The sequence below is a fragment of the Aspergillus brunneoviolaceus genome, assembly GCF_003184695.1.
Source record: "Aspergillus brunneoviolaceus CBS 621.78 unplaced genomic scaffold BO95scaffold_27, whole genome shotgun sequence".
Classification (NCBI taxonomy): Eukaryota; Fungi; Ascomycota; class Eurotiomycetes; order Eurotiales; family Aspergillaceae; genus Aspergillus; species Aspergillus brunneoviolaceus.
The window spans coordinates 261,536-285,759 of NW_020290757.1; the positions used below are offsets into that span (position 1 = coordinate 261,536).

At 52.0% G+C, this 24,224-nt stretch overlaps 9 protein-coding genes and 1 non-coding gene across 10 annotated transcripts; 2 read left to right on the forward strand and 8 right to left on the reverse strand.

Moving 5' to 3' along the window:
• Nucleotides 1-124: 124 nt before the first annotated feature.
• BO95DRAFT_494743 (uncharacterized protein) lies at nucleotides 125-3,690 on the reverse strand (the record flags this gene model as incomplete). The annotated part of the gene is made up of 6 exons (XM_025590795.1): nucleotides 125-262; nucleotides 346-2,168; nucleotides 2,218-2,298; nucleotides 2,455-3,037; nucleotides 3,093-3,179; nucleotides 3,232-3,690. 6 exons carry the CDS (start codon nucleotides 3,688-3,690, stop codon nucleotides 125-127), a joined length of 3,171 nt encoding a protein of 1,056 aa, XP_025443085.1.
• Nucleotides 3,691-4,733: 1,043 nt separating this feature from the next.
• Nucleotides 4,734-6,005, reverse strand: BO95DRAFT_412003 (uncharacterized protein; the record flags this gene model as incomplete). Its single annotated transcript, XM_025584228.1, has 3 exons — nucleotides 5,592-6,005; nucleotides 5,160-5,491; nucleotides 4,734-5,102 (listed from the first exon to the last, which is right to left on the reverse strand). The coding sequence occupies exons 1-3, from the start codon at nucleotides 5,710-5,712 to the stop codon at nucleotides 4,734-4,736; spliced, it is 822 nt and encodes a 273-aa protein (XP_025443086.1). The 5' UTR covers nucleotides 5,713-6,005.
• Nucleotides 6,006-6,419: 414 nt separating this feature from the next.
• Nucleotides 6,420-7,170, forward strand: BO95DRAFT_103891 (uncharacterized protein). Its single transcript, XM_025580332.1, has one exon. The coding sequence runs from the start codon at nucleotides 6,639-6,641 to the stop codon at nucleotides 7,068-7,070; it is 432 nt and encodes a 143-aa protein (XP_025443087.1). The 5' UTR covers nucleotides 6,420-6,638; the 3' UTR covers nucleotides 7,071-7,170.
• A 615-nt stretch (nucleotides 7,171-7,785) lies between these two features.
• Nucleotides 7,786-9,055, forward strand: BO95DRAFT_442083 (nucleotide diphosphatase). Its single transcript, XM_025586341.1, has one exon. It carries the CDS (start codon nucleotides 7,990-7,992, stop codon nucleotides 8,830-8,832), a length of 843 nt encoding a protein of 280 aa, XP_025443088.1. The 5' UTR covers nucleotides 7,786-7,989; the 3' UTR covers nucleotides 8,833-9,055.
• BO95DRAFT_442084 (CybS family protein) lies at nucleotides 8,963-10,318 on the reverse strand. The gene is made up of 5 exons (XM_025586342.1): nucleotides 10,050-10,318; nucleotides 9,864-9,881; nucleotides 9,605-9,671; nucleotides 9,422-9,541; nucleotides 8,963-9,357 (listed from the first exon to the last, which is right to left on the reverse strand). Exons 1-5 carry the CDS (start codon nucleotides 10,198-10,200, stop codon nucleotides 9,192-9,194), a joined length of 522 nt encoding a protein of 173 aa, XP_025443089.1. The 5' UTR covers nucleotides 10,201-10,318; the 3' UTR covers nucleotides 8,963-9,191.
• A 525-nt stretch (nucleotides 10,319-10,843) lies between these two features.
• Nucleotides 10,844-10,916, reverse strand: BO95DRAFT_t125. Its single transcript has one exon. It is a non-coding gene; the product is annotated as a tRNA-Thr (tRNA).
• A 152-nt stretch (nucleotides 10,917-11,068) lies between these two features.
• Nucleotides 11,069-13,134, reverse strand: adB (adenylosuccinate synthase ADE12). The gene is made up of 4 exons (XM_025586343.1): nucleotides 12,765-13,134; nucleotides 12,604-12,672; nucleotides 12,036-12,487; nucleotides 11,069-11,975 (listed from the first exon to the last, which is right to left on the reverse strand). The coding sequence occupies exons 1-4, from the start codon at nucleotides 12,805-12,807 to the stop codon at nucleotides 11,265-11,267; spliced, it is 1,275 nt and encodes a 424-aa protein (XP_025443090.1). The 5' UTR covers nucleotides 12,808-13,134; the 3' UTR covers nucleotides 11,069-11,264.
• A 656-nt stretch (nucleotides 13,135-13,790) lies between these two features.
• BO95DRAFT_361097 (DnaJ domain protein) lies at nucleotides 13,791-16,545 on the reverse strand (the record flags this gene model as incomplete). The annotated part of the gene is made up of 4 exons (XM_025582503.1): nucleotides 13,791-15,033; nucleotides 15,092-15,173; nucleotides 15,276-16,391; nucleotides 16,449-16,545. The coding sequence occupies 4 exons, from the start codon at nucleotides 16,543-16,545 to the stop codon at nucleotides 13,791-13,793; spliced, it is 2,538 nt and encodes an 845-aa protein (XP_025443091.1).
• Nucleotides 16,546-18,070: 1,525 nt separating this feature from the next.
• On the reverse strand, nucleotides 18,071-22,076 carry BO95DRAFT_472988 (putative JmjC domain protein). Its single transcript, XM_025589694.1, has 5 exons — nucleotides 21,821-22,076; nucleotides 20,589-21,775; nucleotides 20,282-20,501; nucleotides 19,468-19,870; nucleotides 18,071-19,434 (listed from the first exon to the last, which is right to left on the reverse strand). Exons 1-5 carry the CDS (start codon nucleotides 21,933-21,935, stop codon nucleotides 18,108-18,110), a joined length of 3,252 nt encoding a protein of 1,083 aa, XP_025443092.1. The 5' UTR covers nucleotides 21,936-22,076; the 3' UTR covers nucleotides 18,071-18,107.
• A 568-nt stretch (nucleotides 22,077-22,644) lies between these two features.
• On the reverse strand, nucleotides 22,645-23,411 carry BO95DRAFT_104006 (uncharacterized protein). Its single transcript, XM_025580333.1, has 2 exons — nucleotides 23,278-23,411; nucleotides 22,645-23,186 (listed from the first exon to the last, which is right to left on the reverse strand). The coding sequence occupies exon 2, from the start codon at nucleotides 23,108-23,110 to the stop codon at nucleotides 22,700-22,702; it is 411 nt and encodes a 136-aa protein (XP_025443093.1). The 5' UTR covers nucleotides 23,111-23,186; nucleotides 23,278-23,411; the 3' UTR covers nucleotides 22,645-22,699.
• Nucleotides 23,412-24,224: the final 813 nt, after the last annotated feature.

The window sequence follows — 24,224 nt, forward strand, 5'->3', positions numbered from 1 at the left end:
GTAGAAATGTAGAGCAGCAAGTGTGATACTCGGACAAGTTTCATTAAGACTATGTACATTTTTTATTTTCAATTTTTTTTTTGTTTTTTTCTCCTCGAAAGACAAGAGGCAGTCAGCTAGAAGGCTAGCTGAGGAAGCCCTCGAGCTGTTGTACGAGCAGCTCGAGGGCTTCCTCAGCAGCCTCCTTCTCTGACTGCCTCTTGTCTTTCGAGGCAATTGCCTCGTCCAGGGCTTTCTGGGCAGCCCCGACGCCCTCGAGGTGCTGTATCAGGGCTACAGCCGCCTAGGAACAACTCGGTCAGCTACGTGATCCTTCAGTGATGTCTTCACTCGGTTAAGACTTACCCGCAAAAAGGTGTCGCGCTGGGGGGGGGTCATAGCCCCCCTCCCGTACTTCTTGATGAAGTGATCAAGCACTCCATCGTGCACACCGCCACCTTGATTGACAAGCCTGTTCTCTGTTTGAACCCCAACATGGGTGACGGGGACAGGGATCCTCGAAGGAGAAGCTGCGCCCAGGATGGACTTGCTTGAAGGATCCGACGTTTGGCTGGCAAGGTAAGGACTTCCACTGAAAGCTGTGACAACGTGTCTGCGTGATCGGGACCCAGCGACTGTGGGCGTGTGGATCCTGGGATTTGTAGGCATGTTTCGTTCCACGTTCACCAGATTAGGAGTGCTGGGGCCAGGGAGAGGTTTATAGCCAGCAGGAAGCCGCTCGAGAGGTATCTGTATCGGATTCGAGATTTGGCTGGTGTGAGTCTTGCGTGAATGAGTTATGCTCCATCCAAGGCCCGATGGCTTCATGGCAGCGCCCAGGTTCTTGCTACTCACGGCCTTCCGAATCGGTTTCGCAGTTATGGGAGTCTTTCGAGTGCTGCCACCATTGTCGGGATTTATGAGCTCCTTATGAGCACCAGCGCGAGGCTTGAACATGTTTCGAATACTGAAAGTAGTCTTTCTCTCACTGCGTGGGGCAGAATTCTGTACCCTTACGTCGATATAGGTATTCTGGTTCTCAATAGTCTTAGACAAGATTTTGTTGAATGTCGCAGCTTGATCGGTTCCGTTTGAAGGTTTCGATTTGAGAAGACCAGTGCCCTGGATTGGAAACTCATACATAGCCTCCACTGATGACGGTCTGACGGGGTGTGAATGAAGAGCTGCGTGAATTCTTTGAACTCTGAAAGATTCAACTGTAGGACCAATGTGAGAATCCTCAATGTGCTGAGTATCGTGATGGCTTTCATTACTGGGCGGAGTCTGATCTCGTTCCTTCTTCAGGTATGAAGATGCGACGGGAAGCAGAGTGTCAATTTCCTGCAATCCGATAGGAGAAGCTTTTGTCACCGAAGCCTGTGACCGGATCTTCTCTGACAGCACGCTCTTCGGGGCAGGAGCCGCTGACATGCTTTCATGAACCTCAGTCTCTTCACCCAACCCTTGAGTTTCCTCGCATAACTCGAAGCCTTCTTGATCATTCGAATTGACGGGGTGGCAACAATTGCCCGCAGTATCACCAATGCCATCTTGTCCTCTTTCGAATGAAGATGACTTATCAATCGATTTGTACTCTCCAGAGTCAGATCCTTGGCTTGAGATGTATCCAACAGACTGTAATCCTGTACCTCTCAACATCTCATCTGCGGACGAAGAGATTCTCAGTCTAGGACCATGAATACGCTGGGCAGTTCTCTCGGCCACAGGGGTACGATACTCGCCGGTATAGACGGTACGTCGTGGCTTCGGCGTCTCCTCGTCGAAATTCCAATCATCATCAGACAAGTAGGTGGAGATAGCATGTCCTCTCTCGGTAGCAGGTACGAAATTGGACGTAGTAGCACCTAACAGCCCCTCTGATGACTGGGTACTTAGAGCGGAAGGAGCATTAATAAATGGAGCTTTTCCGGTACATGGCTCTGTAAGTGTGGCTTCATAGGCACGAGCAGGAGACGATGCACTGCGTTTTTGAACAGGCACAGGTATCGCACTGCGATGTGTGCTGGGAGTCTGCATCTCTTTTCCCAGCGAAGATGGCCCTGCCGGTGCTCTGAGGTGGTAGCTAGCCATCGGGATCCGAGAGCGCTTGCTACTCTCGATGGAATACGAGGTAGAGCGAGAGGCTGAGGCCTCACGTCTCTGAGAGAGTAACAAGTTTTCTTCATCGTCTATGATGGTTAGTCCGATTGCCATGTGAATGGAATACAGTCCACTAACCATGATTGACGTTCCCGCATGAACTTTCTGATTTACTCTCCATGAAGAAGCTTTTCATGGATGGTGCAATTTCATATGCCTCTGTCCCAAAGAAAGAGAAGTTAGCACGAAAAAGACGTGGTGTGGAACAAGCGTGAAGGGTCATCGTGTTGCGTCTCAGTCATAGAGCCCCCTCAGTCATAAATGCAACACTTGGATCCAAGGCAGCAGATGAAGCTATTGGGAGAAAGAGCTTACCTTTCATGCCTTCACTAAGGGTAGTGCCAAATGGCCCGGTGTAACGTCTTTCAGGAGTTCGAGGATCCTGGAAGGGATCCTCAATTGAAAGCTTGTCGGCAGCCATCCTGTGAAGGTTTGTCTTACGGTGGTGCAGAGGTTTTTCTCTTGCAGAAAAGCCAGGAGGTGGAATAATTTTCAGTGGGGATACAATGGGAGATTTTTCTTGTGATAGCGGAGAAGGTGTAGGGATCTGTTTGTCTTTTGACAACGAAGTAGCAGTGGTGAACGTATTAAGTTCAAGAGGACAAGGAGGAGTAAGATGGTGAGAAGGTGAAGTAGAAGAAGGTGTCTGAGAGGTGAGATGTCTGGCATGTTTTTCACTTTCGTGTTGCTGCGTGGGGACTGGGGTTGTGTTCTCAGGTGCATAAACAAGCCAGTCCCAGAAAGCTAACAGAGACGAGCGAACGCTGCCCCCTCTGCTTGAATCCACTGCCTGGCGGGTCCTCTGCACTTGGCCCCCAGGTGACAAAGCAGTCACGTTTAGGTCACCGCTGATTGAGTACCTAGAGTGTCCTTGTCCAGGTTCAGGAGCTTGATTTGACTGGATCTCGTCAGTGACAATTTCTCAAAAAGCCCTACACATAGCGTCTACATACGTTTGAGACCGGAAGCAAAACCGAACGATGCGGCAATGGCAGTTCTCCATGCTTCGAGATTCTACCGGTGCGTCTCGGATGATGCCCCTAAATCATCCTGTTAGTTGCTTGTATCTCATCACATCTTCCAGTGACTGACCTTGAGTTTCTTGATCAATTGGCCTCTTCTTCGCAACTTGCTGGCATAAGAACCTAGGCTTTGACGCAGGCTCTTCTTCGCAGGAGATCTGGGAGGAGTGTTGCACACGTTCTTCCCAACCTTAGTCCGCACGTCTGAGACTACCCTCAGTATGCCTGGCCTTGGGTCAGACTGCGACGCGTCCTTCCAATGCGAAGAACTGGGGCGAGTGTGACTGTCTGCTTCAGGAGTGTGATGCACTGTCCAATTAGGAGATTGTGGAGGAGTCACTGGGCGTATAACGTCACGCTCCACGGTGAAATCTTCTGAAAATCCAGCGAAGAATGGAACCCCGCTGTCCTCGAAAACAGAATCAGGCGGACTCGAGCAACACTGAGCTCTGGTTGTCCCTTGATCCTCTCCTGAGACACTGGGAAGCACAAGTGTTGACACAGACTCGTTGTCTTCAAGTCCAGCCATTGGATGCATTGTCATGAGCCTGCGGTATATAGCCGGCGTTGGTGAGCATGTGTCATATGGGTAGGAGCCCCGTAGGGACCTTGGATTAAACATGATGCACGTATGCCAATCCCAGATCCAGATCACAGGAAAGACACCAGTTCTGCGTCCTGGTCTTGTCAAGGCGCGAAGCCTCTTCCTGGATTCCGATTTGGCTGTTAACTCTATACCGGACTCAGGGTTAGCATCTACCTGATACCATGCTGAATGACTTCGAGAATGAGATACAAAACATGACCGACAAATTTCACTCTTCAACAACACCAGAGAGTTACGAACCCTCACGCTAGACGCGTGCAGTCAACTTTTGAGGTATACAGTGCACTCACCAGAGAGAGGCTTCAAGTCAAAGGAGAGTTTTGTTGGATATGTGTTCAATGAAGGGTAGCAGGGTACGATGGTAGGTCTTTTGAGGAACTTCGGATGAGGGGAATAAAGAAGAATGAGGGTGAAGAGAAGAAGAGATTATGATTGCTGAGGTGACCAAGTGAGAGACAGAACAAGCTCTCTTCACTGTGTTGTATTCAGAAACAGCCTGTTACCCAATTGGGAAACGCGCGAGGTTTAAGCCTGGGCGCCTGAGGCACGAAGCAGGCACTGCAGAGCATTTCAGAATATGCCAGGAAATCTATCAGTGCTGTAGTGGGTGCATTATGCTTTGTCTATGCTACAGTGCTGTTCAGCGGTGTAGCTCTTTGACCCAGGGCTGTTATAAGGCATAACGGGAGCTATGCTTGGCAGGCACTGCAGCTATCCATGATGGCTTCTCTATATCCTAATATAATGCAAGATACAAATAGTACTAGAATTGTTATGGACGGTGTTGACCACAGCAGGCTTTTCAACGGATATGCCTGTCAATGTGGATGTTTGCTCTAATTCCTTTCTGCATACTATGAATCTTATATAAATCAGGAACGTTAACAAGAGCAGTCATTTACTATGTACGCTACCTTGAGCTATTGAGCTATTGCAGTTTCAAGTAGTCATCTTAGGAGCAGGATCTATAGACCGCGTTTCCGTTTGCCTGCCTGAAGGGGCAAACCGACGCCAGCCGGTTTCTGCGCACCAGTCGCATCGCTCGACCACTCACTAATTTCCCACTCGACGGTCGTCGAGTGGTCGTCACTAACACCCACCCCGCGTCTTGTCTTCATCAAACGGCCCAACTGGCTACCTTCGATCATTTCCTCGAACCACGGTATCCCGCCGAAGGTGCCTTGCCTGTAGCTCCGTGAGAGACCAGACCCGTCGCCCCCCGCGGCAGCAGGAATGACTACACGAGTCGAAGTGGGACTGTCACTGGACGCTGTCGCCGGAACAGCAACCACCTCGCCTTCAGATTCGAGTTCCTGCTCCGCTTCCGCCGCCTCCTCTTCCTCGTCCGCGTCTTCCACTTCAACCTCGCCAACTCTTGGCACTTCCTCAACTTCGTCGTCCTCCTCTTCATCTTCGTCATCAGAAGAAGGGACAGCTGGGGGAAGTAGATCCAGATCCTCCAGCTTACATTGATGTTCGCCGAAAAGACTACCCAGAGACACACTCATGAAATCCGCCTCATCCCGGGGCACCTCGCTCCAGTATGTGAGTGGGGTGCCGCAGAATCCGCAAAAGACCCGCTGAGTGTGAGGCGCATGGTGCGGGGAGAAGATGCGCCGGATACTTGCATGTGTTTCATCGGGAAAAAAGGATTGCGTGTGGGATTGGTACCAAGATAATGGGACGCGAAGCCATGCCGTCAACGGTGAGCCGTGGAATCTTCCTGGAACGATGTCAGTACTTATTCCACCAAGAAGCTATCACTTCATCCGAGGCGGCACAACTTCCAAAATAGCGCACCGCCGCAGACCGGGAAAACTTACGGTTGTCTTGACTGGAGTCAAAGTAGACGTGAGCATGGTCGGTAACATCATCAGGCAGACGAATCAAATATTGATTGCGGCCGCATTGGCAAGATCCGCGTAGTGGTACGTGCTCAGCCATGGCTGCTGAAGCCGTGTGCGCCGTTGATAAGGTCTACCTGGTTGTAGAAGCCTTCACGTTGAGACCGTAGTGCGAGTATGAGGTCATATATTGGGGAATTTGGGGTCCAACCAAACCAGATCAATTGCTGCAAGGTTCGCAGTCAACGTGATGGGATTGATGACAGGAAAGACAGGGGAGGCCGATGCGCTGGGCGGCGGGGGTAGCCTTGAAGAAATAGGCATGTATCGAGGGGCTCTGAGAGGGTGGCATGGTGAAGTCCACATTTGATCTAGAAGCAACCTGAACCATCGATGACGTTTATCGGCTGCCCGTGGAGACATCCGGAACAATTGACCAGTTGGCGCTCTGCCGCCGGCCGAAGAAAAGGTCAGGGCTGGTTCCAGGGCCCCAGGCACATCACCGGCTTGTGCCTGAGGAACAAACAACCAACCCAAATGTTGGGTCTTTCTTCTCTCTTTCCTCCCCTGGTCCAGGTCCAGATCCATGGTCAATTTACCCCTGGGAGATCACCAGAGACATCTCTCTTCACGAGAGAATAAATCCTCAATCGTATCCATTTCGCATACGAAAGGCCGAGCTCGCTTCAATCCCATCATCATCTAGTCGACTCGAGTCTAACTTATACTTCCCCACGGGTAACTACTGTCTTCCGTCGCAGCCAAGCCACAACCGCCCCCAGTCCGGCAGTCCGTCACATGAAAATCCGACTCACCCGCACACGCACATGATAATCTCCTTTTCCCACGAACCTCAGGACCTCAAACAATAAAACGCGTATAACTCTCTTACACCAATCTCAGGCATCTGACGTCTGAAACCCATACTGCAGCTGAAACAAGAACGGAAGGGGTGAAAGAAAGAAAGAAACTAAACTCCCTTGAACCCTAAGAAACGCATAACCTCCCCCCTCCCCCCCCCAAACTATGCCATCTGCACGCCCACCTGCCTCCCTGGCATCCAGCTCCTCCGAAACCTCCTACTCCCCCTTACCGAACAGCAGCGCAACGGTACCCCGCAATGAACCCGAGGACCGGTCCCCTTCAACCACCCCAACCGGCACCTCTGCATCCAAACCCACTGCTGCTGGCGCGCAGGAGAAGGAGAAACCGCGACTGACGGAACAAGAGAAAAAGAACAATCATATCGCCTCGGAGCAGAAGCGCCGCGCCGCAATTCGGGAAGGGTTCGATCGTTTGACGGAGCTTGTCCCTGGCCTGGAGGGGCAGGGGCGCAGTGAGAGTATTGTGCTTCGGAAGACGGTGGATTTCATCCAGCTACAGCTCCAGGAGCGCCAGGAGTTGGTGGCAGAGATTGAACGCCGGGGCGGGCATATTGACGATGCCTTTCGGGTCTGACCTACGTGGTTGACTGACTGTATATGAGCGATGCTACTATTCATGACGATGACGATTACGATGATGATACGGGGGAGGGGGGAAAGGGCATGATTGGGAGATATGGAGCAGCTTCCGCTTTATTGGGTACCAGAGTCTGAACATCAAGGAGAGGAAGGTGCAGTCTGGAACTGCTCGCTTGCTCAATGTTCCAGTGTGATGCTATAGGAGAACTTGGTTGCACAGCCTTTCTGTTCGGCGCGTCACGGTTTGGTCGCACCTACTGGGATCTCTTATCGCATACGACGCTTCTTCATGAAGTGGAATTGTATGGTGTTCGGCGTCAATATTGATTCCTAGCTTGGCTCTGGGTAGGGCATTGACGCTGTGGATCACAAATGAGAATCGGTGGGTTTCATGTGGCATTTTCCGAAGGTATTTCCCTTGAGGATACAGCTGTTCTGTTGCAGGTCAACAGATTGCCCAGACCATGATATGTCCTTAGTGCAATTCAGAGCAAATATGATCATCTTACAAGAGCAACACCGGCGAAAGCGAGAACTCTCCATTCACACAATGATGCACCCATTTAGGAATACTACGCAGCATGGGAGATCGCATTCAGATGTAACACGACTTAAGTGGGACAGCAGCCCAGACAGCCAACCCCTTGCCTGTTGCCTGCATTGACTGATTGATAGTCCCCCCCCCCTCCCATCCATCTGCCGTGATTGACCGCCTAGATGTGGACGATTACCAAAAGCTTCAAAATTCGTCCGAATGTGGGAAACGCTCATAGCCAACTTGGGATTTCATCTGCACACCGTCTAATACTTCTTTCAACCTTTCTCTCCTTCTCTACCGCTATACCTTTTTATCTCGGTTAGAAACACCATACCACTCGCCGCCTAACCCCTCCCCCAAAAGAGGAGAGTCAAAAATGTCCGACAGCAAACAATCCCTCCTCAACAACCCCACGGACCCCTCCGACCCCCCACCGGCCTACGACGACACCACCCCGATCACCACAACCGCCACGAAACGCATGTCGTCGCTCCCGCGGCCCCCGCCCCTCTCGCTCCCCATCCTCAACCACCTCCGCAGCCAGCGCGTCATCCTCGCCTCGGCCTCCCCGCGGCGCCGCCAGATCCTCTCGCAGCTGGGCCTGCCCAACCTGGAGATCATCCCGTCCAACACGCCGGAAGACTTCCCGAAGACGATGGAACCGTTCGAGTACGTTCTGGCGACGGCGACGGAGAAGGCGCAGACGGTCTACCGGCAGGAGATCATGAACGAGGCCAAGGGGGAGCCGGGCCTGATCCTCGCGGCGGACACCATCATCGCCGACACGGCGTCGGGCCGCATCCTGGAGAAGCCCCGCTCCGAGGCCGACCACTTCACCATGCTGAAGGCGCTGCGGGACGTCGGCGAGCACAAGGTGTACACGGCGATGTGCGCGATGGCGCCGCTCGTGAGCGCCCGCGACCCCGGGTATGCGCTGGAGACGGCGCTGGAGGAGACGGACGTCAAGTTCGATCAGGGGGTGACGGATGAGCTGCTGTGGGCGTATGTGCGCACCAGGGAGGGCGCGGATAAGGCCGGTGGGTATGGGTTGCAAGGGTTGGGGTCGATCTTAGTCGAGAGGATCGAGGGGAGCTGGGATAATGTGGTGGGGTTGCCGTTGCGGTCGGCGTTGCAGTTGATGGAGAGGGTGGTGGCTAAGGCGGATGATGATGATCGCTTGTCCGGTGGGGAGGAGGATTTGTTGGAAGACGAGGAGTAAGTTGGTGGAAAGGGCTATCGGTTGTTTGGACCAACCGATTTGTTGGCAATTGGAAGAGGAACACACATGTTCGAGATCTACGTGACTTACTTGCCTTACTTTGACAGGGCCATACATACAGTTGAATCTTGCGCTGGGCGTTTAGATAACAATAGAGAAGAGAGTTACAGGTCAAGAAAAAAAAGAAAATAATGGAATAATCTCAAACCAGATCAATCACATACACAATACACTCATTTTATGCTCCAGGGTAGTAAAGATTTCAGTACTGGCATCTACCAGAGGAAAAAGAAGACAGCATATACATAGGCAAAACGCCTTCAACAAAACAAACATCAAACAAGAACACCACCCCGAATTTATGCCTTCCACACCCTGCGGATAGCCTCCGTCACACCAACATCGTTCGTCTCAAACTCGTACAGACCAACGGCTGTGCCGAGCGTGAAGGCACGCAGCAACCACTTCATGAATGCGGCAGTCTTGGGCACACGGCGAACAGGGAAGTAATCAGTGATAGAGGCGCTAAAGAGCGAGGGTTAGCTTCCTGGCTGGTTCGGGCAAAGACGACAATATAACAGGAACGTACTCGAAACCAATGTGAGAGTGAACGACAATAGCGGAGCAGATGACAGCGTCCATGACGGGGCTCACAGAGCCGGCGGCGAAGGGAGCAATGCAGAGAGGGACGAGGGAGGCGGAGACGAGTCTATACATAAATGATCAGCGCTATGTTCCATTTTTGTGATCCCGGGTACCCGAATCGACGCACCTTTCAAAGGTCCAGTGGTAGCTACCGTGGACGGGGTGGGAGTGAGGAATGGGAGCAGGGTCGTTCACTAAAAGTCGAGAAAGAGCCAACGTTAGAAAAGTCATGTCCTTCGAACTGTCCATGGTCATCATCGATGCGCTGCGGAAAATCGAAGGTTTCTCTTCGATGGACCAGAAGCTCTTCAACGGCCAACAAGGCCATCTTCTCATCGCACACCGAATTCAGGCTTGAGGAAGGTTAATTGATGAAGATAACATACTGGTTCCCTGGATGGACTCTGTTTCATAGATATGTTAGCATCACCATATATTTCATGAGTTCCAATCGATCGCCCCCTCCCCATGTCTATCCCCCACAAAAGCTCATCCACACCCCCGCACAATCTCTGTGGACCGCCAACAATCACACTCAAAACGTTTTCTCGGATAAACCGCGGGCGACTCACGAGGCAGAGGAGGCAGAATCTGCTTGTTGGCAGAGGCATGGAAGGCCACGACCTGCGACACGCCGGCGGCATTCTTGGAGGCCCAAGGGGCGCGGAAGGCCGACAGGCAGGACTGCCGGAGGAGGGGCGACTGGCGCGCAATTGAAGCCATTGTGATAATCTAGGAGGGGAGAGTCGGGTTGCAACGAAGAAGGAGGGTGAGAATCGGTGATCGCGGTTCGACAGCGCTACAGCGAGACAAGAAGTTGAAGTTGAGACTCGAGGCTCAGGATGGAACCTCGGGAGTCCGATCGGGAAACGGTCATCACATTGTCGGATCCGTGATTGGTGCGTCGCTCTCCGCCCAGCCGAAAATGGCCGACACCCGGCAATACCATCTACAGCTGGAAGAATGTGCAATGATGCATGTAAGATGGGGTAAATCGGCTTCTCCTCCTTTGTAATCATGTGGGCTGCTCTGACGCCTGGTAACTACAGAATGCCCCTGCTAAGTCAGTAGAGGGGCGTTGGGGTACATACTGGAAAGGCTGTGGGAAAGAGAATGCATATATTTCTGCCTCAGGCGCAAAAGCATTATCGTTTCCCGAAGCAGCCGACGAGGAGAGATTATCTGAGCTCTTGGGACATAGGTTGATTGATCATATGAGAATCGATTGTACTCTTATCTGGCTAATCATGGAGCAAGAAAAAAAAAAAAAAAAAAAAACAACGGTTCAGCTCTGCGAACGTATACGCTGATGTTTGACGCTATCTTGAGAGGTAAAAAACGAAAAATAGCAAAAAGACAAATGCGATGCACCCGATGGGGATTGAACCCATGACCTTCGCATTACAAGTGCGACGCTACTACCACTGAGCCACGAGTGCAAGGATATCTACTTTGTGCCTAGACCTCAGCATCCATAGATCCTGTTATTTTTACTCCCGGCATTAGGTCTATCCATCCAACAGGAAAAGCTCCAGCACGTAACTACATCGTTGTTTGGCCTTGTTTTACTGGTGATCCGATCTGAAAATGTCTATGAGATGGAAATATTGTACTCTAGTTTTATCTGCGACCCAGCCGTCTACCGTTTCACTGTAGTAGACAATAGTACAAATTATCCAGAATAGAAACATACATGGTAAAAGAAATAAAGGTACTGGGTGCTTGAGGATATTATACGAGAAGATGAGAATAAACAACCAACCGGTTCAACGACCAGAGCGCGGAATCTACTCGCGGGCGATCATGTCGTCACGAGCAGGGCCAGTACCGATCCACTTGACCGGGACCCCATCAAGACCGCGCTCGATGTACTCGATATAGGCACGGGCGTTGGGAGGCAGATCCTCATACTTCTTGATGCCCATGGTTTTGGTCTTCCAGCCAGGAAGAGTGACGTACTCGACCTTGACCTTCTCCAAGACCTCGGGGTCGGCAGGCATGGTGTTCTCCGTGCGGGTACCGTCAGGAAGGATATAAGCAACACCGACCTTGATCTCGTCAAAGTCGTCCAGAACATCCAACTTGGTCAGGTTAAGAGCAGTGTAGTGGTTGATGGCCTGCGAGTAGCGGCAAAGGACCATGTCAAACCAACCACAGCGACGGCGGCGACCGGTGGTGACACCAAACTCCTTACCAACACCCTGCAGCTTGTCACCGAATTCATTCAGCTGCTCGCTGGGGAAGGGGCCCGAGCCGACACGGGTGGTATAAGCCTTAACAACACCAATGATGGAGGTGATGCTGGTGGGGTTCAGGGACAGAGCCTGGACAGCACCACCCAAGCCGGTCGAAGAGGAGGTCACGAAGGGATAAGTTCCGTGATCCAGATCAAGCATCAGAGCATTGGCACCCTCAACCAAAGTGTTGGAGGCATCCTTGTATTTCTGCATGAAGGCCAATTGGTCGACAATGTAGGGACCCAGGCGCTGGCGGTACTCCTGTCAACGGGCCGTCAGCATCATCGTCCGCACGAAGCTCCAACAATCACCAAAGCCTACCTTGAAACGTGCAAGCTCCTCCTCAACGTCGTAATCCAATTCGCCGAAGCGGGCAGTATATCCCGCATGCAGTGAACGCAACTTGCGCTCGAAAAGAGGCTCGTCCAAGATCTCGCCAACACGGACACCGCGACGCGCAGCCTTGTCACTATAGCAAGGACCGATACCCTTACCAGTGGTGCCGACCTTGCGACCACCGAGCTTGGCCTCTTCTAGGCCATCCACAACAGAGTGCAGATCGAAGCAGACGTGAGCGCGGTCTGAAATGAAGATACGCTTTCCAGCAGTGGTCAGACCCTTAGTCTCAATAGCCGTCAGCTCCTTGAAGAAGCTGGGAACGTGCACAACAGTTCCTGCACCAATGAGATTGACACAGGAGGGGGAGACCAGTCCGGAAGGAAGAATGTGGAAGTCATAAGTCGTAGAGCCATGAACGATAGTGTGGCCCGCGTCTAAGTGCGTCCAATGTTAGATCGCATTGCCATCGATCGCCGGTGAGCGCGTTTGCATGGGGACAAAAAAAAACAAGTGAGAGCCGTGACAAACAATGAGAATAAAAAAAACTTACTGTGGCCGCCAGCGGCACGGCAGCAAAGCGTAGCTTCCTGCGCGAGCATGTCCGTAATCTTTCCCTTTCCTGTTTTCAATCGATCTGATGTCAGCGTGCATTTATTGCTGGCAGGGTGGATACCGCAGGAGATGCAGACTGGCAGCGGTGTTTTCTCTCACCTTCATCACCCCACTGGCTACCAAGAACAATTGTGACACCCATTGCGAATGTGTTGGTTTTGTGATATCTGAAGATCTAAAAGCAATTGAATACTTCGATCGTTAGGACTCCTTGCAACTGCGACAAGGGACTGAGATGGAGGGAGGAACGTCTGGAGGCGGGGCACGATAGTGGGTATGCGGATGAGTCAACGGATGAATCCGGCGTCAGTTGGACTGGCAGAAAAAAGGGATTCTGAAGAGGGGTTGATTGTGGTAAGAAGTTAAAGAGCACCAGAGGATTTCCAGCGTATACCAGAGGTGACTGGAGCAGCGGCGAAGAGTTCGCGACCGTCAAAGACCAAAAAGCCGAAAAAAAGAAACGGAAGGGAAGGTCTGCGGAGGGGAAGATGATATATAGCCCGGCACTCTCACTAACCTGCTGGGCGGGTCTGCCGGTGACTCCTCGATCGGTGCGTGCCCATTACCGCGGGCACCTGGTACCATACCGTACCCCAGCAACCTGTGCCGCCCGCACTCTTTCCTAGCATCATGCCCCCGTTTGCCGGTAATTTCATGTTACCGTCTCGAGCCCCCGCGGCGGGAGACCCCGCCGTATGCGGTATTATTTGCTGCTCGGGAGCCCAGTGCTCTCATCCTTTCCCTCTGGCTGGTCGGGGACTTCCGACCGGTATCGGGATAGAGTTAGGGCTTGGGGCTCGGGGCTGGCAAGTAGGGCCTCTGCAGATCACGAATCGTGAATGGGTGATTACCAGCAGGAGACGAAAATAATCCAAAAACAATCTCAGAATAACATGAAACGGATCACCAAGAGCTAGAGTTAGAGTCGAAGGTTGCAATCCAAATACGCTTCCCAGGATATATCCATGGCATTGGTAGAATATGATACACGGGATATCATCAAGTAACTAACAATCACTATAACGCCAACGCCCTAGTCCAATGCATGCATGCGTGCGACGGTCGCTGAGAGTGATGCTGAAATGTGGCCCAATACCTCATAAGTCATACTCTGCCCGTTGATCTCTATAGCATCTTGCCCCCCGAAATGACCCAATCGCGCAAGTCTCCGAGCTTGGAGATGCAGTCGTAGTGCAATTCCCGCGCTACCTCCCAGTGTTTCCAGACCCTAAGATCCTGATCCAATGCGAGCTTGTACGCATTGTATCCTCCCTTTGCGCTGCCTGCCACCATGGTGTCACTGTTTGCTCCGTCTAGTCCGTCCTCTGGGTCTAGCTTGACCTTGGCCGCATCCCCAATAGCACCGATCCAATTTGGAGCCATCCCCGTCTCGGTGGCCTCCTGGCGTGCATTAAAATGCTGTAACATGCGACGATTAAAGGCGTTCCATTCAGACGTGTATACCGCCATCTCTGCGGTGTAACGCTCCCACGCTGCGCGAGATAAGCCCATCTGTGCGGAGCCCGCACTGAGAGGGATCAGTTCAGGCATAGTCGGCCGTTTTGGCGGTCGAGGCAGGTCCAAGTCGCGAGGACGGGCGTTGCGCACCGTTGTCTTGGGGAAATTGGCACGGGATTCGAACGGCAAAGTAACATGGATGTCCTGAAGGTCTTCGATGCCACCGTTTGTGGTTTGTGTGAGAGGAACCGTCTTGCTCAAGTCCTCTAGGTTAAAGTTCTTGGCGTTCTCGTCCTTCTGCTCTTCATTTGAAACTGGCTTGACCATTGGTATTGTTTTGTTGGTTTTCTTCGTCTCATCCGATCTTTCCGTGGTCGTGGGAGGTGGCGTGTCATCAAGATCCATTGCTTCTACGCCCCCCGCTTTGGCTGTTTCCGGGGTGGTATCCCCGTTCAGAGTTGTTGCTATCTCGTCAGCTTCTGCCGTAACAGTAGCTGGCTTAGGAGTAGGCCGCGTCTTGGTCGCCGTCTTTTGCTTGCGGGGACTTCTCTGTCGCTGGGCAGAGGCCGTCTGTGTCTGCTGAGCCCCTCCATTCTTCGGCTCGAATGACATGTTCTTGAACATCTCCGTCCATTGATCAGCAGGGAACCCAAACTGGGCGAAGGAAGTCGGCTGAGGCTCTGGTTCGGGGATGGGTCCCTCATGATCGGGCGCATCGGCAGAGTGTCCCTTCCTTTCGGTGTCATCTCGAGTCGCTGCTCGTCCTCGTCCATCCAGATTTTGAGCAGCACCATCGAAGAAAGCAGCTCCATTCCAGTTCTCGGCAAAGAATGTGTTTCGCAGCTGCTTATGACTACTACTCTTGAAGCTTCTGTTTGGCGGGACGCCATTCTGCTCGGATTCTTGTTGTCTATGCGCCAAAAGTCGTCAGTTCAGAGATCCAAGGGTCACTCAAGTGTGACACATACGAGTTCAGTGGGCTGTGAAAGCCAAAGATATTAGGCGTATCGAAGGGATTGTTTGCTGATGTGGTATCGTTCGCAGTCGACCCTGCTCACGTGTCTCGTTAGCACTCACGAATGCCATAGAAGACATCCCTCTGCTATTTAACAAATCACTCCAGCACAGTTCTAGGGAAGAGGCGAGACTCACCGGACCTGGTCTCCGGGGTCTGCTCTGTATGAAAAGCAGTGAACTTCTTGTGAGGGTGGAGCCGGCTTTTGGGGACCGCCTTAGGCTTCCGTGCCAGAAACTCTTCATCGTCGTCCTCGTCAAGATCACTAGAACTACTCGTGAACGAATAGTTTGTGTTCTTATCTGCCTTGAATTTCGGGCTAGCGCTACGATAACGTCCACCTTCGGGAGGAGACGGGCTGGGTGGGTTGGTCCGGGAGCGAGGTTTGGGACTTTCAGTAGAATCCCGCGTGCTCGCAGAGCGCCCAAGGTTGGCGCTGTCGAAGAATGTTCTCTCTCCTCCAGTGCTAGCATACCTACTTCTCATTCGTTCGAATTCAGGCGTATCTGTCCGGTTAGTGGCGGTCTTCTTCGCCGTCGGTGACGGCGCAGCTCCAAAGTACGTATTCGAGGTCTGTGGGCGCTCGTTTCGACTTGTGTATGAGGAAGTGTGTGTGGCCATAGGCTCATCGCCGCCCGCGGCGTGCGGAGCGAACCCCTGCTTCTTCTTTTTGGTTTGGGCCCGTGAAGCCTCTGGGCTCTCCGACTTATTGGATGTCCTGAAGTACTCGAAAGCGGACTTGGGCCTTGCCGACTGCGCATTTGCCTTGGTGGGTCTAGGCGTGGCTCCGTTGTATCCCGCGCGTCCGGTACGGGGGTCAAATGATGACCATCCGCCCGGCATGCCGTTTCCCTTCATATCCTGAAAGCCTCGATATGCGTCCGCCCTTGTCTGTCCCTCATCATGCGCCTTCTCCCATGGCTGTTTCGGCGCCGCGCGTGCATAGCTGGCATAACGTTGGGCGCCGCTCGAGGGCGCCGCATGGAAGGACTGTGGACGTGTCGTAGAATGTGGCTTCGTAGATGCAGGTTTTGAAGAATATGTGGAGGCTTGAGGAGTGGGAGTCGTCTTTCGAGGCGTAGTGCTCTTAGCGGGGCCATAAAATTTGCCGTACCCAGCGCGCAGTCGGTCCGTGTCATACCGCAATCGTTGTTGGGGGTCAATGAGGATCTCATGAGCCGCTTGGATGGCCTGGAACTTGGCGATAAAATCCACCTCGCGGCCAGGATTCCTATCGGGATGGTACTTCAAAGCTGTCAAGGGTTAATACAGCACTCCTAGCCAGGTTGACAACAAGGCCTTATTCTCACCTAATTTTCGAAATTGCCTCTTGATATCCTCCGTCTCTGCACTGGGAGTGAGACCCAAGTCCGCGTAGTAGTCTCTCCGCACGTCTGCCTTAACCATCTTGAGAGGACGGCCGGGCCTGCAATTGTTTGCTTCTCGCCGAAGGACTGTGTGCCACTAGAATCACGCCAAGGTTTGACCGTGCTGTACACATGACCTCTCGCGGCGAGCAAAGGGCTAGATTTCGAATGGTCCTCCAAGTAAACGAGCGGCAAAGAACCGACTAGAGATATATAGAAGGAGAGGGGAGAGTGAGGCGATTTGGCGAAAGTTTGCAAACGAGGGATCGAAGTCGAGTTCTATCGGCTCGGAGGTTGCTGAGGGGAAAGGGGACAAAAACAAAGCAATCAATTCGTCGCTGGTTAGCCTTAGAGGCCCTAGTTAGTGCCATGCAGGATTAGCCCAACCTTTGGAAAATATTCCAATATATGTAGCAGTACAAGAGATAACTACTTACCTCCTGCGTCTCTAGTCCAAGGCTGGGGGGGCAACCTCCTTGATAGGCGATTCAATGAATTCAACAAGAACTTTTTTTCCCTATCGGACAGCGCGCCGCGATAAAGCGTTCCGAGCGAACATGATCTCCCGGAGCAACAATACAGTACGATCATCCACTTCTGGCTCCACAACGACCGAACATTCGAGGTGGCTATTTTGGTTAGCAAGGAAAGAACGAATGCACCGACAGAGCTAGACACAGCTATCGTCAATATAGCACAGGTGAACAGTGAAGTATCTCGAAGAATAAGAAGAACGGAGGAAGGAAGAAAGGAAGAAAGAAAGAAAAGAAAGAAACCTCAAGCAAGGCACGCGAGGAAGAAAGCACGAGACGAGACAGTATTGGAGGGATTGGACGGAAAGCAGTTCGACCTCAGCTCGTTTCAGTTTTGGAGTCATACGTTGGACTTGTTGTTAAGTGAGGTATAACTTATCAGTGAAATCGATGTAGTGCATGCAATCGGAAGAGAGACAGAGAAACTGGAAAGAATGGGAGTCAAACGCTTGGACCTGGACCTGGCCAAAGGGACTCCGGGGTAGTAGTAGTGGTAGTGATAGTAGTTAGTACCTGGAGAAGTCTGGGTGCCCTGGGCAAAGTCAAACAAACATTCACACCCTAACTAGCGTTACCTACCTTCCTTAGTCGGGGACTTATTAAGGTTGGCTTACTTCTAGTAGTTACTCCATTTTACCACCGCCAACTCATTGAAACCGGCTTCATCATTTGCTGCCCAATTTGGTATCCTGACTTGGCCTCACCTTTGCTCCACACTGACACCGAACTTTGCTGACCACCCCACTATCTACTTATCTATCGATCTACCTATCTATCCATCCATCTCACTAGGTAGTATTCCTTTGTATGCCGACCTATTTTGACTCTTTTGGGTCGCATTGGTCGCATTGCGCCTTATATCCTATATCCTCCCACTCTCGATGGAAACCATCATCCGCTGTTGCTCCTGGATGAGACTCATGACGGTCGACTTCGGCGAACACCAGAGGGATATTCTGGAAGCTATCAGGTCTAGGGTATCTCCGCCTGCTACATCATGATCCTTTAGTGGGCTTGATCTAATTTGTATTTGCCTTTTGCTACCGATCTAAGCATAGGGGGCAATTGACTATTCCCACCAAAAACTAACGCTGATACCTCCGTGTAAGCTACGAACATAATGCCACCAGCCCACAGGTATATACAGGCACTCGCCCTCCTTGATGATAGTCTCGACGTACTCTGCCTGCAGGAATCCCGGCCATAGGTCCTCCCACTGTTCAGCCTCGGCCGGGGACATTTCAATGGCTGCCAGATCCACCTGCGAGGTATTCGACATGTCAATCGCTTGAGACTGCTCATCTTCCCTCGCGGTCATCTCTGGTGACGAAGGGTCTTCTCCGTTGATGGATGCAACTAATTCCCTTTGAAGTTGGATGTCTGCTTGCCTATCGCCTTCATTGGAGATCTCGTCCGATGATCGATTCACAGCCTCCTTTCCCTTAGGATAGATCTGCGAGGCGGGCGTATGAGGCGAGTAGAGTCGAACGTACTTTGCGCCCACTACTTGAACAAAGATGTTATGATATGGATCATGGTGCAAGGGTGAAATGGTCCACGACGGACCGATCCAGGTATTGATGTAGGGACCACTTGAATCATCGTTCACAGAGTTATCGCTTGCGGATTCGGTCTCCAAAGCGCTGGCATCCACCTGCTCCGAAGCATAAATGTCTGTGTTCGTGATAGTTGCTCCCTGCTCAGCCTTTCTCTTCCTGGATTCCTCCGCTTCCAGCCGCTTCTTGAGATACACGGGTGTACCTGGCTCCGGCCCCGGGGGATTGACATAGCAGTAATCAGGGATACAGATATCGTTTCGCAGAGCTGGAATTTGGGTCAGCAGGTCATGCTGTGCCAGATAACCGGTGGGGCCATCCTGATTCCGGTCCCGATCCAGGTAATCGTCGACGAATTCGCTAAAGGGGATAATCTGCTGGCCCCAGTCGTCATCCGTGTAGGCTCTACCAATCTCCACGGGCACGAGCCTTCGACCATTGAACGTGCGATCATCCCAGTAAGCACGGGAAGACCACGGCCGGGTCGTTAGGGCCGGCCAGTGTTCCACGGCATCAGTGATTACCATGGGAGTTCGAGATTTGTAGATATGCGCTCTGAACTGCTCAAACGACAGAGCCGAGACGCGAGGAATGGGATGTTTTATTTGGGGTTCTGGTGCTGCATCCGGGGAGAAGAGAGGATTGCGCTCTGGTTGTTTAGGTGCTGCATGCTGCAGTGCGGATCTAGTGGATGCTTGGAGAGCATTGATCAGGGTCTCGATAAGATTCTCGCGCAAGGGCGCGCCAGTCATGATCAATGCTCGGTCGAGCAAGTGTATAGTGGGCGTAAGCCACGGAGCTTTGGAATCAATGCGAATGTCCTCATCACCTGCATGGTTCCTAAGTTTATAGAGTAGGCGGTAGTAATAAGACTCGTCCAAGTGGGCCGCGGCAGGAAATACGAGATTGGTGCAGACATTGAGGCAGGCCTTCAGGATGCTGGCATCCGTGTATAGCCGACGCCAGCACACGTCAACATCTTTGAAGGGAAAGACGCGTAGGTGGGAGTCTGCTTCCTTGATTGCACCTTCGGGATCGTGTAGCAATACTTTGGAGAGGTCCTTTGAACGACCTGCGCGGCATCTCACAATGGGATCGTCCTCGTTAACTCTCCGGATGGACGTGATTGCGTGGAGGATGACTTTTGGAAGTGAGGTATTCATGGCATCCGAGATATCCCTATCTCTTTTGATGAATATAGTGCGATCAAGGCGAAGGATTAGAGATGTTACTGGCCAAAGGTGGAGGAGGTTTTTTTGGTTTGTATCCAAGGTTTCTTTTGGCGGTGGCCCAGCGCCGCCGCGATGTTGAACCCGTTCCCGCGACTTCCTTTTTTTCTCCTTGACGGGCCGCCCGACGTCATGCGGGGACACTCAACACAACATTTCTGTGCAGAAGACGGCGGTCTTCGACCTCGAAGTAGACTGCACTGGAAGCAAGATATATGATGAATGTTCGGGAGAAAAGCACAATATTTAGCAGAAATAGTGTAGTTGCAAGCAAGGAAAACAATTGGCATAGCATGAGGTTTTCATTTACTTATTCTATATTTACATACATGCGTCCGGCCAGGTAGCGTGCTGTACTCTACATACTATCTGCACAGACGTCCATATGAGCTTCTGCCAGTCACATAATCAACCGAGCAGTTCCATCACTAGTCGGGGAATGCGGGCAACTCCTTCACCCTTGATGGCGCTCACGGGAACAGCGCAGACTCTTTCTTTCCACCCTTCTTGCAGTCCACCCGGGTGATCAGCTTCGCCCTTTTCCACGGCGGCAAGATAGTTCCGCAGCGCTTGAAACTGCTCCTGAGTCTCTGGGAGGTCGGCCTTTGTGGCCACGACAAACCAAGGCTTGGTATGGATCGGTGGCATCTTAAGCTCCGGGAGGGGATTGAGGTCTTGCTTGGGACTGGTGGAACTAGTGTCGGGGACCACGAAAGTAGGTTCTGGCGCTTCCTCCGACGAAAAGAAATCCGGTAGCTCGTCTACTGGTGCAGGCCATGCAAGTTCCTCGAGTTTCAAAGCATGTTCTGCTTCACGCATCCGTTGATATTCACCAAGCTCAAGCCATAAATTCTTGAGACCTTGAATGGGATCACCGGCACTAAGGTCGACGACGAATGCAAGGATACCAGCTCGTTCGATATGTCGCAGGAAACCCAATCCTAAGCCGCGATCAAGGTGAGCACCTTCGACCAGACCCGGTATATCGGCAATCGTAAAGTTCGTCCGCGGCTTCCGGCCTTCTAATTCGACCAGAGGTCTTCCCTTGTGATTATCTATGACAACCGTACCGATATTTGGTTCAAGCGTCGTAAACTCCCAATTCCCGACTCGTGTGCGACTGTTGGTCAATGAGCGTAACAAAGTGCTCTTTCCAGCATTAGGCTTCCCCACCAGTCCAACATCCGCAAGAAGCTTGAGTTCGAATTCAAGCTCCAGACGCTTGCCACCTTCCCCTCTGGACGCGAACTTCGGTCGGCTCATTGCGCGGTGCGCGAAGTGCGGGTTGCCCATCCCACCCACACCACCCGCCGAAAGCAACATCGGTTTATCCATATGATGTGAGAGATCAAGACTGATGGGCTGTTTGGGCTCCAAGGACGCGATGTGCTGCCGCCGCGGCGGACTTTTCGGAAATACCGTAGTCAAATAATCGGACGGATTGGCTCCGGGGTACAAAACCCAACGATCGCGGCGAATCGATGTTATGCCGAACTCCTGCTCTTCCATCTCCTCCGCTTCTTCAGAGCCCTTCATGCGTTCGTGTCGCTGACGTAGTTCCTCCTCCGCGACCGGGTCGTACCGATCGACTTCGCGTACGACGGTACCAACAGGAACCTGGAGGAGTACATCTTCGCCGCGCTTGCCGCCCTTGCTCTTTCCCTGTCCGTTTTTGCCTCGTCCCGCCTTGATGACACCTCTCCGGGCGAGCTTGTGTAAGCTGGTCAGGCCTTCAACGGCCTGGATGTAGATGCTTCCACCGCTGCCGCCGTCGCCACCGTTCGGTGGGCCTTCCTCGACATACTTTTCGCGAAGAAACGAGACGCACCCATCTCCGCCTGAGCCTGACCATATCGTCGAGCGACACTTATCTTGGAATATAAACCGAGAGTAATCGTCCGGTAGAGGATTGAGATGGGAGGTTTCGAGAGGTTGTTGGTCGGGCACAATGGCTTGGCTTATGGGTCCTTGTGAATCAGGGTTGGTGCTATTGTGACGTTGGCAATGCCTCAGCACGCGAGCTAATGCGATGGGGGCTTGATGTAGTCGGGCCGACCGCTGAGCGCCTGAAAGTGGAAATGAGCGTAGGATGCATGTTCGTTGAGCGGCCATGATGAGCGTTCGAAAATACTAGCGGATGTTGTTCATTGTCAGACAAACACTTCACACTTGTGGCTGAAGAGATTGTACGATCAGTTGCAATTCATCTTCTCCTTTGCTTGGGAGAGCTATGAATCCAGTTGCAGATTTGTGATGCGTGCTTGGAGATCGGCAATGGTCGATGCGTATGACTTCAGTGTCGTAGGCGAGGAAAACTGACGATCATGTGACGTTATCGGCACATGATGATAAGATATCTCCGTATTTGGAGCTTTTCTCCGCTTCCAATGGTTTGCGCGGGTGTGCTCCTCGTTTGTAGAGCAGCCAGACAACTCACCAGTACGATTGGATTGTCATCCTCAGACGTTGATTCAAACTGATATCTGAGCTTATACACGGAATACAAGTGCATCTTGCAGCATACAGGCTTATGGGCACCCGTCAGCATGTGCACGATGCTCACGCTGCAATAATAGATATATATGGGAGTGGACGAGTGCCTGGGATATGCACGACACAGACAATGCCCACGAATCTTCAAACTTGTCAACGGGCAGTGAAAAAGCCAAAAGCATCACCTGAGTATACCCAAGCAAGTCTCTTCAGGCCATTACTCAAGAAGATGAGATTGTTGCAGAACGCCGATCCAGATTTCCACAAACCGTGACTTGGAAAAAGGTAAGCAATCCTGTGTACATACAGGGTACTGCTGCGAAAGGTGAAGACATATAGGCTCAAATAGCCAAGCCTCTCATCTACAATTGCAGGACTCTCACCTAAAAATGCGCTCGCATCTCTCCTGGCATTTTTTCTCTACGCTTAAATTCCAACACCAGGCTTAAGGCAGGGGGTGGGCTTTGAAAACTCGTTGGGTCACTAGGCTGGGAGAAGTTGCCTTCGCGGGCAGCATCGAGGTAGACTATGCAGGACGGCATGTCTCGTCTGCACACCGTCTCGAGACGGCATTGAGGCAGCCACATGCTGAAGGACCCGGAGTCAAGCCGTGGTCGTAGAAGTAGCCATGATAGCCAGCCAGCAACCCCTCCCTTATCCAAGCATCGGCCAACCGGTGATAGTATGCATGGCTCCAACTTAGTGTTCAGGAAAGAAAGGAGAAAGCCGATTATCATTGCAGCGACGCCATCAATAAATGGCAAGTGAGTCTTCCCGCAGACCTCATAGAGCATTCCAAGTCCACCAGTTGGGACCCGAGAACCTGAGTGAGAGAGCTACCGAAGTTGTTGAACACGCAAGTCGAAAAACCTGTGGCGCAAAGACGCACAAGTTAGTAACGGGTTATGATCCCGGCAAATGGAATTGGGTCTGCAAATAGAGGCATAGGGGGTAAACATACGAAATGCATGGCAGCAAGCCCTACGTTGCTGTTGACGAGCAACAAAGGAAGTGTCTCAATTCTTGCTTCATTGCCATCTTGACGCATGACCGTGACCGGTAAGCTGACAGCACTGGAACTGACAAGCAAGTCCGAGACGCTTATGCTGAGTGACACAATCTCTACTCACCAAGGACGCAAGAATGCGCGCGCGCGACTCGCGCTCTGATTAATCCCTTTCGAAGGATTGATTTCGAACAATATAGCCCTGCGACAGACTCGCTCCCCAGCACCATAGCAACCAAGCCACATGTATGCTGCACAAAGGGTCAGGATCTATGAGATTCTCAGATTGGTTGGTGAGTTCAAGTGAAGGCAGCTCCTCGTCTTTTTCCTGGAATCTGGACTGTTCCCCAGAGTGGCAAAGAAGCGACAATAACATTGTGGGCTTGACAAGTGGGTCGCAGCTTTGGACGTGTCATATTTGACTTGGGCCAATAGACAACGTAGACCGGCGGGACAAAGAGACAAAACTGCAGCACTGGGCAGATAAGAAAGAAACCTCTATGCGGGCAGCAAAGAGAGTCAGTCATGTGGGGTGGGGGGAAGTGAGTGATAGGGAGGGAAGACCAGAAGGATTCACAGAGTAATTCGGATGTTTAGACAGGGATGGAAGTGGGAGGGGAGGGGATGAATCCGCGGGTCTCCCGCCACAAGTTGTCCAGGACCATCCGTCTCTTCATGGACCTATCATGAACCCCGCTAAGCAATGAGGGTGTCAAATTGTTCAAGATGTCATGATGACCAGCCTTGAGCCAGCGTTTCAGTTTTTCAACCACTTGCGTAGGGGGTGGGAAAGTTATCCGCCAATGCCTGTAAACAGCTGATGCACAAAGACGAGTGACACCCAGTCTGTCTATGTAGAGTCATAAATTGGGAGTAAACAGTCACCATAGTCTGGTCTTTTC

What these genes read in the sequence shown, in the direction of transcription:
- BO95DRAFT_103891 (XM_025580332.1), top strand. Translation starts at nt 6,639, where the DNA reads ATGCCATCTGCACGCCCACCTGCCTCCCTGGCATCCAGCTCCTCCGAA.
- BO95DRAFT_442083 (XM_025586341.1), top strand. Translation starts at nt 7,990, where the DNA reads ATGTCCGACAGCAAACAATCCCTCCTCAACAACCCCACGGACCCCTCC.
- BO95DRAFT_442084 (XM_025586342.1), bottom strand. Translation starts at nt 10,200, where the DNA reads ATGGCTTCAATTGCGCGCCAGTCGCCCCTCCTCCGGCAGTCCTGCCTG. An exon ending in TACCACTGGACCTTTGAAAG is followed by an intron (nt 9,542 to 9,604) that starts GTGCGTCGATTC and finishes ATTTATGTATAG; the next exon opens with ACTCGTCTCCGCCTCCCTCG. An exon ending in CACTCTCACATTGGTTTCGA is followed by an intron (nt 9,358 to 9,421) that starts GTACGTTCCTGT and finishes CTCGCTCTTTAG; the next exon opens with CGCCTCTATCACTGATTACT.
- adB (XM_025586343.1), bottom strand. Translation starts at nt 12,807, where the DNA reads ATGGGTGTCACAATTGTTCTTGGTAGCCAGTGGGGTGATGAAG. An exon ending in TAGCCAGTGGGGTGATGAAG is followed by an intron (nt 12,673 to 12,764) that starts GTGAGAGAAAAC and finishes GATTGAAAACAG; the next exon opens with GAAAGGGAAAGATTACGGAC. An exon ending in CCGTGCCGCTGGCGGCCACA is followed by an intron (nt 12,488 to 12,603) that starts GTAAGTTTTTTT and finishes GGACGCACTTAG; the next exon opens with ACGCGGGCCACACTATCGTT.
- BO95DRAFT_472988 (XM_025589694.1), bottom strand. Translation starts at nt 21,935, where the DNA reads ATGGCCGCTCAACGAACATGCATCCTACGCTCATTTCCACTTTCAGGC. An exon ending in CGTGCTGAGGCATTGCCAAC is followed by an intron (nt 21,776 to 21,820) that starts GTCACAATAGCA and finishes CCATAAGCCAAG; the next exon opens with CCATTGTGCCCGACCAACAA. An exon ending in TCCCGTGAGCGCCATCAAGG is followed by an intron (nt 19,871 to 20,281) that starts GTGAAGGAGTTG and finishes CACCGCCAAAAG; the next exon opens with AAACCTTGGATACAAACCAA.
- BO95DRAFT_104006 (XM_025580333.1), bottom strand. Translation starts at nt 23,110, where the DNA reads ATGCTCTATGAGGTCTGCGGGAAGACTCACTTGCCATTTATTGATGGC.